The sequence below is a fragment of the Penicillium citrinum genome, assembly GCF_028827155.1.
Source record: "Penicillium citrinum strain IBT 23319 chromosome Unknown utg000004l:1.0-2404223.0:1.0-2405248.0, whole genome shotgun sequence".
Classification (NCBI taxonomy): domain Eukaryota; kingdom Fungi; phylum Ascomycota; class Eurotiomycetes; order Eurotiales; family Aspergillaceae; genus Penicillium; species Penicillium citrinum.
Genome location: NW_026622689.1, coordinates 1,969,642 through 1,981,507, shown reverse-complemented (window position 1 = coordinate 1,981,507; position 11,866 = coordinate 1,969,642). Strand labels below are relative to the sequence as shown.

The 11,866-nt window shown below is 46.9% G+C and overlaps 5 protein-coding genes across 5 annotated transcripts; 2 read left to right on the top strand and 3 right to left on the bottom strand.

Annotated features, from left to right (window-relative positions):
- Window positions 1-1,479: 1,479 nt before the first annotated feature.
- Window positions 1,480-2,940, top strand: N7469_005693 (uncharacterized protein; the record flags this gene model as incomplete). Its single annotated transcript, XM_056644613.1, has 2 exons — window positions 1,480-1,494; window positions 1,549-2,940. 2 exons carry the CDS (start codon window positions 1,480-1,482, stop codon window positions 2,938-2,940), a joined length of 1,407 nt encoding a protein of 468 aa, XP_056501427.1.
- Window positions 2,941-4,307: 1,367 nt separating this feature from the next.
- On the bottom strand, window positions 4,308-6,946 carry N7469_005692 (MIF4G domain-containing protein; the record flags this gene model as incomplete). Its single annotated transcript, XM_056644612.1, has 2 exons — window positions 4,308-5,491; window positions 5,551-6,946. The coding sequence occupies 2 exons, from the start codon at window positions 6,944-6,946 to the stop codon at window positions 4,308-4,310; spliced, it is 2,580 nt and encodes an 859-aa protein (XP_056501426.1).
- A 191-nt stretch (window positions 6,947-7,137) lies between these two features.
- On the top strand, window positions 7,138-7,639 carry N7469_005691 (signal recognition particle 14 kDa protein; the record flags this gene model as incomplete). Its single annotated transcript, XM_056644611.1, has 2 exons — window positions 7,138-7,164; window positions 7,283-7,639. The coding sequence occupies 2 exons, from the start codon at window positions 7,138-7,140 to the stop codon at window positions 7,637-7,639; spliced, it is 384 nt and encodes a 127-aa protein (XP_056501425.1).
- A 301-nt stretch (window positions 7,640-7,940) lies between these two features.
- Window positions 7,941-9,636, bottom strand: N7469_005690 (cytochrome P450; the record flags this gene model as incomplete). Its single annotated transcript, XM_056644610.1, has 3 exons — window positions 7,941-8,874; window positions 8,948-9,391; window positions 9,461-9,636. The coding sequence occupies 3 exons, from the start codon at window positions 9,634-9,636 to the stop codon at window positions 7,941-7,943; spliced, it is 1,554 nt and encodes a 517-aa protein (XP_056501424.1).
- A 760-nt stretch (window positions 9,637-10,396) lies between these two features.
- On the bottom strand, window positions 10,397-11,733 carry usgS (transmembrane protein UsgS; the record flags this gene model as incomplete). The annotated part of the gene is made up of 5 exons (XM_056644609.1): window positions 10,397-10,756; window positions 10,806-11,199; window positions 11,251-11,423; window positions 11,483-11,589; window positions 11,676-11,733. The coding sequence occupies 5 exons, from the start codon at window positions 11,731-11,733 to the stop codon at window positions 10,397-10,399; spliced, it is 1,092 nt and encodes a 363-aa protein (XP_056501423.1).
- Window positions 11,734-11,866: the final 133 nt, after the last annotated feature.

The window sequence follows — 11,866 nt, the reverse complement described above, 5'->3', positions numbered from 1 at the left end:
AATTGCTGTCATTATCAATCCGGAGAAAGTAGAACAAGGGGAGGTCTGTTGCAATTCCATATACGGCTGTGTTTCGCTTGCCGAGGCCCCAACGAAGACGATGAACGACTCCTACAATCAAAAAGAGGTTCGTGAGTGAGCGAGCATATCGAGATCAGAAAAAAATAGACAAACTTTATGGTAAGCCTAAACATCTTTGAAAAATGTCCAGGCTTGCCCGTATATCTACTACTGTAATACTGGTGCGGGTAAGGTGAACGCTTATGCAGGCGTTCGCGCTAACCGTCACCTCGTCAAATATGGTATAGGATGTGACGGTTCGTAGGAGGCCGTTTTTCACTCCTTTTGTTCCGCCTTGTGCACGTGACTCCCAACCCTGGTAGGTTGGTTGGCTCTCGGTGGCCCATCAGTAGGTTGCGGCCCCTCGTCGCAGGGTCCGTAACATATACCAGCAAAAGAAAATATTCTAGAAATTTATATCTGGAGATATAATTAATAATATCATAATAAATAGAATATTATAGACTATTGATATATTTCAAGTTTCATTATATATCAGTCTTTGTCGTCGTAAAGACTATAACAGACTATAATAATGAATAATAGCCCTGCAGCTGAACTAATCCAGAGCATAGAACTAAAACAACATCCAAATTGTCTTCTTTTATATTCTATTAGAGAACATAAATATCTCTATTGTGAAGAAAAAAGAGATATCCGAGACCGTATTGATAGAAATTAGCTTCTTCTACAGCAGAGCGGATTATAGTCGTAAAGCAATAAAGTCGAGGAAGCAAGCGCTGGAGAACAGATACCCTGCAAGATTAAGTTATGAATTTGCTGTAAGCTCCTAGAAGCGACCGTAGGCAAAGCGCTTATCATCGGAGGACATGAAACAAAGAAAGAGACGTGCTGTGGATCAGCAGGAGCATCAAAGGTGAGCGATCAGGGTACTCCGGGAGCAGCTCCGGGAGCACTCCGGGAATACTCTGGGTTGCTCTGGGTTGCTCAGGGAGCAGCTCAGGGCGGCGAGGGGACTAACCCAGCTGGGCTCCGGGAGCCGATCGCTTCCCGAGGCGGCAGTGTTACCGTCACTTATATTACTATGTTGGTTTCTATACTATATAAAACAGAGCTGTTTGAATTCGGATTTGATGATAGTTCAACTGTCTGGAATACAAGAACTATGTACAAGAAGATCACTCTCAGAAGTACTACTTAAAGTAGGTAGTTTGTAGTACAAACTAAACTAGTAACTAGTTGGAACTACATCCATGTAGTATGGATACTAACTATGTATAGTTAGTGAACTGTATAAACCAACGTGAATCTGCCCGATTCTCCACACCGCGCGACGCGAACTACCGCCGATTTGCAACTTCAATTTCAACTCCAACTTGCACATTTGCTCAAGCACTTAAACCCTCGAGCGGCGCGAGTGCAATGCTGTACTCTTCGTTTCAGACCGGACTAGGATAAATGCTTTTCCCGGGAGTATGTTCATCCTGCATTGTTTAATTATTAGCACTTACCAATCCCTCGCCTTAGACTCCATCTCCATTCCGTTTGTCTCGCCGCCAACATTCGACGCGTAGAGGGGCCGGTCCTCGATTTTCCAATTCTCCTCGGTTTCTCCTCTCGCAGTCTACTCCTAAGCATGATAATGATCTTGAGATCGACGATGAAGATGGCAACGATGCACCTTCAACTTCAAGGACTCCGCGAACCCCGGCCGCTTCACATAGCACCATTCCACCACCGCGTCGGCAACGAGAGGTGATTGAAGACTTCGACGAAGATGAGCCGTTCACGGAAGACGGGGTTGATACCAATGATCAGAACGAAGATGGGGTCGTTGATGATGGTATCAATAGCACACCCCCAGGGGAATCTGGCACACCTGGACCTTTCGACGAGGAATTTGATGCAATTTTTGCACCAGAAAGGGATGGACAAAAACGAAGACGGCTAGAATTAGGTGGACGGATTTCACTTGACCGCAAATCAGACCAAAAGAGTCCATTGCCAACTCTCTCGTCTGAACCGCGGCAAAAGCCGATCACTTCACTTGACTCGCCTACTTCCCGGTCAAAACCTGGGGCATTCCCCCAAAAAAGAGACATCCATGAGACACCCGCTCCGCGTGTCCGAACGATGGGTCCAGGGTTTGCAACACCAGGAACGATAAGCACCCCATTTCGCAGTAAACCTCGGTTCATGGTCTCAACAAAGAAACCTCCGAACACCCAGTCGCATACCCGAGGTGAGACACCATCGATTTCTCGACTGGCATCACCTCCCGAAAGACGCAAACCAAACTTCATCCTCCCCCGCTCGCCATCACCGTCGGCTGTAGCAGAGGATATCCCGGCTCCTTTCTCCCCATCCTCGCGCGCATTGCGTCGGCGCGGGCGACCCCGTGCCGGAGCTGAGATCTATGCCCCAGGCGGGATGGCTGCGGAGGTCCGCAGCTGGATTCTGGAAATGGGATCGAAGCGCGAAGCAGTATCAAATTTGACCCTACAACCGGATCAAACCCCTGGTACAAGGCAATATTTGGCGACTGTCCGTGTTATACATGCAAATCATGCAGTACTAAGTAGCGCGGGGCCATTAACATTTGTTCAAGCCGAGAAAACGAACGGGACTTCTACGGACATAAATGATCCGGAAATCATTCAAATAATGATGATGGGGCTACCTCGATCTCGACAGGTTCCTCGTGCTGATATTGTCCAGTTTGCTCCCCTCCAGACGGGTGACTTATTGGGCATACATCACGGTCTCACCTGGAATGTGGAGCTTCATGCATTTCAATCTCTGGATCCCTGCCTGGCCTCAACGGAGAGCCTGCCTATCCCATCAGCCATAAAAAATGCCGGTTATTCTCCGAAAAAGGATTGGTTGATCGCTATGGAATGGGATATCCTTGAGATCTGACCCTGAAATATCTCATCCCCTGCTACTTTAAATCCATTTTACCCGCAATCCATCCAGTATGCACCACCCAGATAAGATGCATGGCGTTATCAGAGTCCAGCGAATGAGATCTCTGACCGGTTGCAAGTAACACATGCTTGCTTTACCTCGTTCTGTCAGACACACCACCCCGCCACTGATAGCCCAATTCGTCGATCCTTAAGAGTTTCGTCTAAATCACATCCTCGTATTCAAGCAGTTGATCGTTGCCAGACCCCCAAGTATATAGTTCAAGATGCTACAAACTGAACGTACGATATGTGAGAAGCAAACCATTCGTATCCTAGCGATATCACGAATTTCCCCGACTCCGACTCTCCTTACTCTTCCAATTGAACTTCAGCTGCATATCATCAGCTATTTGGATGGTCCGTCAGCTGTCGCAATGTCACAAATCAATAAACGATTTCGATGTATAGTTCCAGTCGAGAGTCCACAATCATCAGTACAAAAGATGGTATTCTTGAATGCAATGGAAACATGGCAAAGGTGAATCGACAATCAGATCGCCCCCGATTCTACAAACAGTCCCTGGCGTCAATAAGTACTAACACTAAATATTATACCAGAAATAATGCAAAGTACGCCTGCAAATTCTGTCTTAAACTCCGACCAGCCCATACATTCGCCGATAATCAACTCTACGGCGCCAGAGGTAAACGCGGATCAGAGTGTGATCGCCGTGTATGTCTAGACTGTGGATTTCGCCAAAGAATCTATCAACCAGGCCAACCAGTTGTCGTAAATGGCCGAGAACAAATACTATGCTGTCTTTGTGGGGAGAGGCGACGATACGGATTATATTGTATGCTCTGTTGGCGGTGCGAGAGTTGCTTTTCGAAACACAGTATGCCGAAAATCCCATTTCATACGAGTTTGGAGCAATATATTCGACAACATGGATGTCCGCGATGTTCGCATCATTTGGAGGATCTGGGTAGTCCGGAGTTGGAGTCTCACGTTAGGATTGAGGAGTTGTTGTTTCAACGGATGAAGATTGCTGGGTCGGAGAAAGATTTGGAAGAGGCTGCTTGCTCTTGGTATGAGGATTATCGCTAAGATTGTCCGTGAACGATTTTGAACGGGGTTAGATGGAATCAGGCGAGAAATAACGCACAACTCACGGTTGTTTAGTGTAGCATCTGATGCGCGAAGAGCGTTGAGCAAGGTATACTGTACTAGTAGTACCAACCGACTTAAAAGATGAATCTAGGGATATGAAGTGTAACATGTTCAACTTTTGATTATGCACGATCCGGGTATATTCTAGATGCAAACAAATGGTAAAGGATGACCTTGAAACAATGACAAAGTGCCTCATATAATCATCAGTCCTTGATGGCCTTGAGTGCGTCGACGGCGACATTGCATCCCCACCGAACCAGCTTCTCGTCTTTCTCAGCGACGATATCACTCTTCGTCACAACCTTGCGGATGAAAAAGATCAGACCCTTGGCAATCTGGGGCGTATCCTGTACTCGCAGGAATATCTGCATCAATGCCTCTTCGTCTCGGTTTGAGTCATCCGAGCTGTCCTTCTTCGCCTTTTTCTTGTTCGCTTTCTTGGTCTTCTGCGATTGTTGAATGAGACTTATGAGCAAGACCTCAACAAATGTCTTAGTTTTAGGTTGGAGATAAGCGAAATTCAGATTCTTGAGTACGCCCAGAGTAAGACTTCCATCAGCGATGAGCATGCCATACATCTTAGCAAGATTGACAACAGCCTTCATGCTGACACCACTCTCCTCATCATCCGGGTCAAAGCTATCGTCATCTTCGTCATCCCCACGCTCGCCCATACGCTTGAATACATTCCAGAGCGCGAACATGAAGGACATTTTGATGCGTCGTCCCATATCTCCGCAGATTCGACGGGAGATAAGAGTATAGTAAGGGTTGTGCACCTCTTCTTCCATGGCGCAGTGAAGCAGCACACGAGGGATCTCGAATTCTTGCGCTCGCTTCAGTCGAAGCTTCATGAGACGGACATGCGCATCTTGAAAGTCGGTAGCGGACATTATAGCGACGAAGATCGACCGGCGAACATCAGTATTCATTCGATGCGCTTTGGCGAGGTCGCCCAGATCAGGCTCAGCCTCACTATCATCATCATCCACGGCATTGGCGTTTCGAGTCTGAACACTAGCTAATTCCTGTCGTGCCGATACCAATGGATCTTCTCTCCAACTGGCTCCGACTAACCACCATTTACCTTTCTTAGAGGAATCGTGAATATCGGCGCGAGTAATATTGATGGGTTCCGAAGCACGAATCACACGAGAGCTATTTAGGGATCCTAGAATCTTGCGCATTTTGGTGATATGTTCGGACGTCACGCTGGCGCCGATGCCAGATTTGACACGATTGTTCTTTAAATCGGTGATGGTCTCAATCATGAACTTTGTTCTAACGGACATGTTGGCTTCGCCTGCTTTGGCGACTGCAGGCTGGATAAGCAGTACAATGTCCTTGAGCGCAGATGGGTCGTCTTGTCGGAGTTGGGGACCACAGTCTGACAAACAGAGGTTAGAAAAAGCAATGTTATATAGATGGCAATGAATGGATACTTACTGCGAATGACCTTCAATAGTAATTCTGTGTTGGTCTCTGTGATCTCCTGCAGAAAGAGACGAATGTAATCAAACATCAACGGGCTTCCAATGACATGGAAATTGTAAAGTTGGGCCAAAAGAGAAACAAGATTGATAGTCTCTTTGCCTTCAAACTCTCCACGTTCATCACTTCCAGCATCCAAAGTCTCGACAATCTTTTGTACAATCTCTGCACCAAAGTCCATGCCCATCAATTTGTATAGAGCAGCAATGAATCCGGCGTGGAGAACAAGGAATGTGTCTTGGAGAACAGATCTCTCACAGATCAGACCCATCAACAAATCAATGATCGTGGAAGTGACATGCTGACGGGGGTAATCACGGTAGAGCTTTTCAAATTCGGCGACGATAGATATCAAATTGGCCTCGGAAAGCTTGTTCAGGTGTCCTTGTGCTTGTCGCTTGAGTCTTGTGAGTGATTCGGATTCAGGATCTTGACGCGCACGAAGTGAAGGTGGGATATATTTCTGAGCTGGTGTGATCTCTTTCTTAGTCGGAGGCGCAATATAGGGATTTTCACGCTCTTTCGGAGGGGCCTTCTCATCTCCATCGAATCCCTCGAATTCACTGCCCTCGGCTTCTTCACTGTCATTGTCAGATCCAAAGATCTCCTCATCAAGATCAATCTCCTCGTCACTATCACTCTCCTCTCCCTCCTCATCAACCTCCATTGTGGCCACCCGACGCTCTTGAGCTTTCTGTCTTTTGCTCTGCAGCCAGTCATCCGCTTCACGCTTGCGCTTCTTGCTATCATCCTCCGAGATCTCTCCCAGATCACCCATCAAGTCCTCCAGACCATCCTCCGCAAAAGCCTTTGGGAGCTTCTTGCCCTTCTTGAGCCCCAACTTCTTCTCCAAAGCAGCGATTTCCGCATCATCCTCTGCCAACTTCGATTTAACCGTTGAAGAGACATGGCCTCGCTTGGAGACATTTGCGTCAGTCTCACTTTCGAAATCCTCCGAATCGTCTTCGGATACATCCTCGTTCACATAGTCTGGCTCGCTCTCGTCGGATTCTGTCTCCGTCTTTTTCAATTTGGTCGCCTCGTTTTTCTTGGACTTGGGCGCTGACTTGGTTTTGCTCTTCGGCACGTCGTGAGCATCCTCACTGGCTAACTCAGACTCATCCTCATCAATCTCTTCTCGTTGCTTGTGCTGAAATCGCTGGTTTGAGCCTCGACTCGGCTGTACTGGTGTCTTTCTCGACTTCTTTTCCGTTCGCTCGGCTTGTCTTCGTTCTTTGCGTGTAGTGGGACCTCTCTGTTGTCGCTTTTTGTCTCCATAAGTATCTCTGATCCCCAACTCCGCTCGCAAATGACGAGGAAGAGAGGTCGTATTATGCATTGGCCGAGGCATTATGAGACTGTCAACTTTCACTCGACCTTTCAACCTGCTTTCTTTTCTCCAAGAAAGACTGCGGGCGGTGGCAGATCCACTTTTTCTGCCGGGCGGCCACCAATCGCCCCACGTGAGTCTCGACTGGTTTGTGGCCTCAACTCAACCTGAAGCTCTCCTCAAGTCAAAAATTCAGCACCGAAATTGCAATTATGGCACCGCATCTTGGAAATGATGAGGTATGTTACATATAAACCCCAGTTTGTGTGTTGTTTGTTGGATAATTGCTCTGCGAATCCCAGACTCACCAGACCGCCGCTCTGTTGACCAGTCATCGCTAATATCTTGGGAATTTAGTTCTTCTCATCTCTCACCGATCTTCTCGCCAAGACCACTGAAAAGGCACGAGGCTCCGTCACTTTATCTCAGAAGCCTCTCATCGAAAATGTCACCACCTCTCAACCCTCAATTCTGATTCGTGCTACCGATGGAAACACCAGTGCCCCGCGAGTGAAGAAAGATGGAAAAGTGGTCAAGGGCAAGGCTTCGAAAGCCACAAGAGTCAAGTTCTCTACAGTCGTCCCTGCCGATGAGCTGGAGGCTTTCTATACCCGATACGTGGAGATTTGCAAGACTGGTATGACTGGGCTAAAGAAGCGGGATCGCAAGCGCAAGGCGAAGGGTAAGGGCGGTGCGAAAGCTGCGAAGGCATAAGGTGCTGCATTGATACCCTTTCTATTCATGACGATTGCCAAGGTGGTTGCACTCGGCGCGGTGCAAGATCTGATGATGGCTTTGCTTTTGCATTTGCTCGGCGTTTAAATGGTGGCTCTAATTTCGAAAGAAGCCCTTTGACCTCGTTGGTTGTTTATTACCTTGCTTCTAAGGTGTACATAATTTCAATCGAACCAATGTACCTTAACGACTCATTACAAGCCCGCTTTTTTATTTCCTCGGGGATTTTTCTTTTTTAAAGAAAACCAAAGCTAGAATTATATACAAGTGGTTGATGTAATTACCCCACCGCCAGTGGAAATTGACCCTTTCCTGTCTCACAACGGAATATCCAATGAACCCCTTCATATTCTTCCCTCGCGCTCACATTGACAGGGAATGTGCCCCTCACGGCACCCATGATCGAAACCAAGGATGTCGTGTCGGTTGGGGGTGCCTTCCACGTTCCACCAACGGGTGCGATGTCATATCGCAAGACCATCATGGCTCCAATACCCAGGACCTCGGAGCTGGCAAAATGACGCCCGGGACAAATCACTGGAGAGATACCGAATGGCATAAATCCACCCGTGCGCCGAGGTTCCTTCTTTTGAGGCCCGGCGCTGGATGGGTCGGGTTTGATGAATCGTCTGGGATCAAATACTCCAGCACTATCTCCCCACACATCGGCACGTTTGCCAATGACGCCTCCTGGCATTGAAATCATAGATCCTGCTTTGAGAAGATACTTGTCACCGATCAATGTGTCCTTGACAACACAGCGTGTGGGGGTTGTAGTGGTGCGCCAACGCAAGATTTCCTGGAACAAAGATAATACAAATGGACAACGTTCCTTGATAGCCGTTATATTGACTGTGTGGGTACCATCCTCTGAAATGGACAGCGCATTTTGCTTTATCTCTTCCCGGAATTCTTCAAGAATCTCTGGGTTAGAGAAAATGTCAAAAAGCGTCCAGAATACCGCCGGCACGGTGTTAGACACGAAAGCTAGTTGCATCGGTACTTCGAGCTGGGCATAATCCTCCAAGCTGATGCCATGATCCATTGACTTCTTATATCTTATTTTCTCTAATTCAGACGCACCTTCAACGCCATCGTTTTGGAGATACTTGAGTAAAGCGCGAGAGATTTTGTTCCGGGCATTCCATGCTCTGCGTGCCGTTAGCCAGGGCAGAAAATTGGGCATCAGGCTGCTGAGATTCTCTTCGAAGTCCCTGTGATAAGACGCCTTTAGTAACAAATAGTTATTTATTTCACTGATGATAGATCGTTGTTTGAATAGCATACCAGAAAGCATCGACGATTTCAGGGTCTCGATACGGATTTAATGGACCATATGTTGCTTCCGTACTCGCCGCGGTGATCATTTCTCGAGCCCAACGATATAGATCAAAACTCGGGGTCTGCTCTAGCTTTGAAATGTATTCACCTACTGTTTTGATCATAATGGAATTCATTCGATCCAGTGGTTCTCCAATTAAAGCTGGAGTCATGGCGTGCATGATTTCAGCATTTAGGCCTTGCCCACCAGAGTCTTTATCCAACATGAGGTTTCGTGTGCGCTTGTTCTTCATACCGGAGAAACTCCGAATGCTCACGTCTAGCAGAGGATCAAATGAGATGGTTTTCTCATTGCGCTGGATTAGACGAACGATCTCTGTAGAAGTAACAACATAAATTTTCATGAAGAGCATGTCCAAGCTGAATATTGGATAAGCCGTATTCTCGTTGCTGTTGAGATGATAAGTTAAAATTTTTCTTTTCCCTATACATGAATCACCCCACCAATTCAATACTCACGCATATCGACTCCAGTACGGAAGACCCTGAAATATCATCCCAAGTAAATGGCCGATCACAGGAAACTTGCTCGGCAGAAATGGTGGCTCCCGAGGGTCGCGCCGCATCCCTTGATAAACCATGCATCCTAGGACTGCGACTATGCCCAGGAGTAGAAATTGGGTGGTCTCAAGCATGTCGGCGACCCAGAGCAGGCTCTCATGTCCCTGGGCTAGCTGAGTGTCGGGGAGATACAAATGGTAAATGTGTTGAGATGATGTAGAATCATGGCTGTTTTATGGGGCGATGTTTAGAGTGGGGAAGTTGGCCTGGCGCCGTGAACCATCACCGCCAAGAGATCCTCCAACCACCACAGGCTTGGAGATAGCTTGATCTTGAGTGTTTCGGCTAGTGTTGAACGTCAATAATACAATTTAAATCGTTGAATAAGATGCCAATAGCTGGTAGCATCCGAGGAAAGTATTTGCAGTGCACCAATGTGACTGCCAGTGCCCAGGTAAGAATCGTATAGCGCAGGTAGATCCTGTAGTTACTGAAATACAACTACTTTGTATACGTTCGTGAAGCTGGAAAGGAAATTTTCAATTGTCCTGAGCTGTGAAGTTTGCCGAGTGATACCTTGAATGTAGTATCAATCTTCGCATATGAGCTCAAGCAGACCTATTCCAGCTGGCCGTCTTCTGGATTCGAATCACATATATACTGACAGATCTAAAAATATTCCCAGAATGGCCATCTCCTTGCGAGTGTGATTTCTGGGTATGTGACTTGAAAGCAAGGCGATCGATGAGGCACGGGGCCCGAGAAAGGAGTTCGGAATATGAGTTGCATCAATTGAAACAATTGAGTTGGATCTCTGTGACTACGACATAATCCCAAAGTTCATCTTTTGCTTGATGCCGTACGCATACGCATTCAAGCTACAGTAAAACTTTATCAAGTGAACTTTTTTCCGGGAGACCTGGGCTGCTCATCAGCCTCCTTCTCGTCGTTGGCGACGTTGAGGCTATCAATGTTGTCTAGAGACAAACGCAAGAAGTCATGCTTATTCTTCCAAGTGACTTGGCTCTCGGCAAAACCTTCACTCTCAGCGGGTGCTGGGGGTGGGTCGGTGATCTTTGTAACGAGATAGGCAGTAGACGCTTCAGCTACACCATACATGAGTACGCCAATGAATGGAGTCTTAAGAATGATGGTGAAGCCGAATGCAAAGCCGAAAAGTACGCCTTCGCGATCTCTGAACCATCGTTGCTTCTGTTCAGCGGTGAACTTGATCCGGCGGAAGTAAGGTTCCAGCTGAAAAATGGTTAGATCATAATTACCTTAATGTGAAAGAGAAACTCACGAGCTCGCGCATCAAGCTTCGGGATGCAAAATAGGTGTGCAGGAATCGAACGATGAAAGCTTTTGGCAGAAATAGGCCAGCGCAGAAGATGACTGTAGCTGGAGTAGACCCAACTTGCTTGCGAAATGTAAAGTAACTGGCCGCAGGCATCACGTAACGACCGACAATAGGGACCAAAGAGAGCAGGTAAACTCCAACAAGGAGACCCATCCTCTTAGCGTAGCGGTTGACAAAAGCCACTAAAGCCTCCGTCTTTGGTCCAGATGGACTAGTGGCACCTTTGTTGGGGTACATAACCAGGTTAGGATAGTACATAGCCCGTAGAGTGTCAGGGTTCTCGGATTTGTGCTTCTGGATATATGTTGTATCTACCCAATAGATAGATTGCATGAAACTTAACCTGATCAGCATATATCGGTCAAAGCCATGGCCAATAGTATCTTACATTTCATCAAGCGTTGGTGTCAAATATCCCATCAGAGTCATCAAGAGGAAGGGCACCTGAAGAACAGACTTGGAAATGAATTCAAGGGCATTCAATAATTTGTTATCCCAAGTAGACTGATTCAGATCGACCGCAAAAGAAACTACATAGACGGCAAACTTGACGGTCATGATCTTGGGGCTTGGAATCAGTATACCTTGACTCCGACAGAGGGAAAAGTCTCGGATCATACCGGGATTTGAACAATAAGTTGAATAGCAACTCCAACTGCCACTGCAAGGGCTGCTTGACGAAAATGCTCATATTTGAAAAGCTCTGGATTTCCTAATGCCCGAACAGCTGTACCTCAAATCAGCTTCAAGAAACCAAAAAATGGCCAAGAAAAGAAGTGGATTGAACGAGGATCATTCGAATTACAAACATACTTCCCACCACTACGAGCTGAAAGCCACGAATGATGGCATTTGGCTCGAAATTGGACATTTCTGCCACCGTGTTGAGTACCACTGAATAAAAAAGAGAGGTGCTGATCAAGCAAAGGAGTGTATATCAAAATGACTTTAAATATGTTTCAGCCTGCGATTCAAACGGGCATCACCTGACTTTGTTTCTGCCT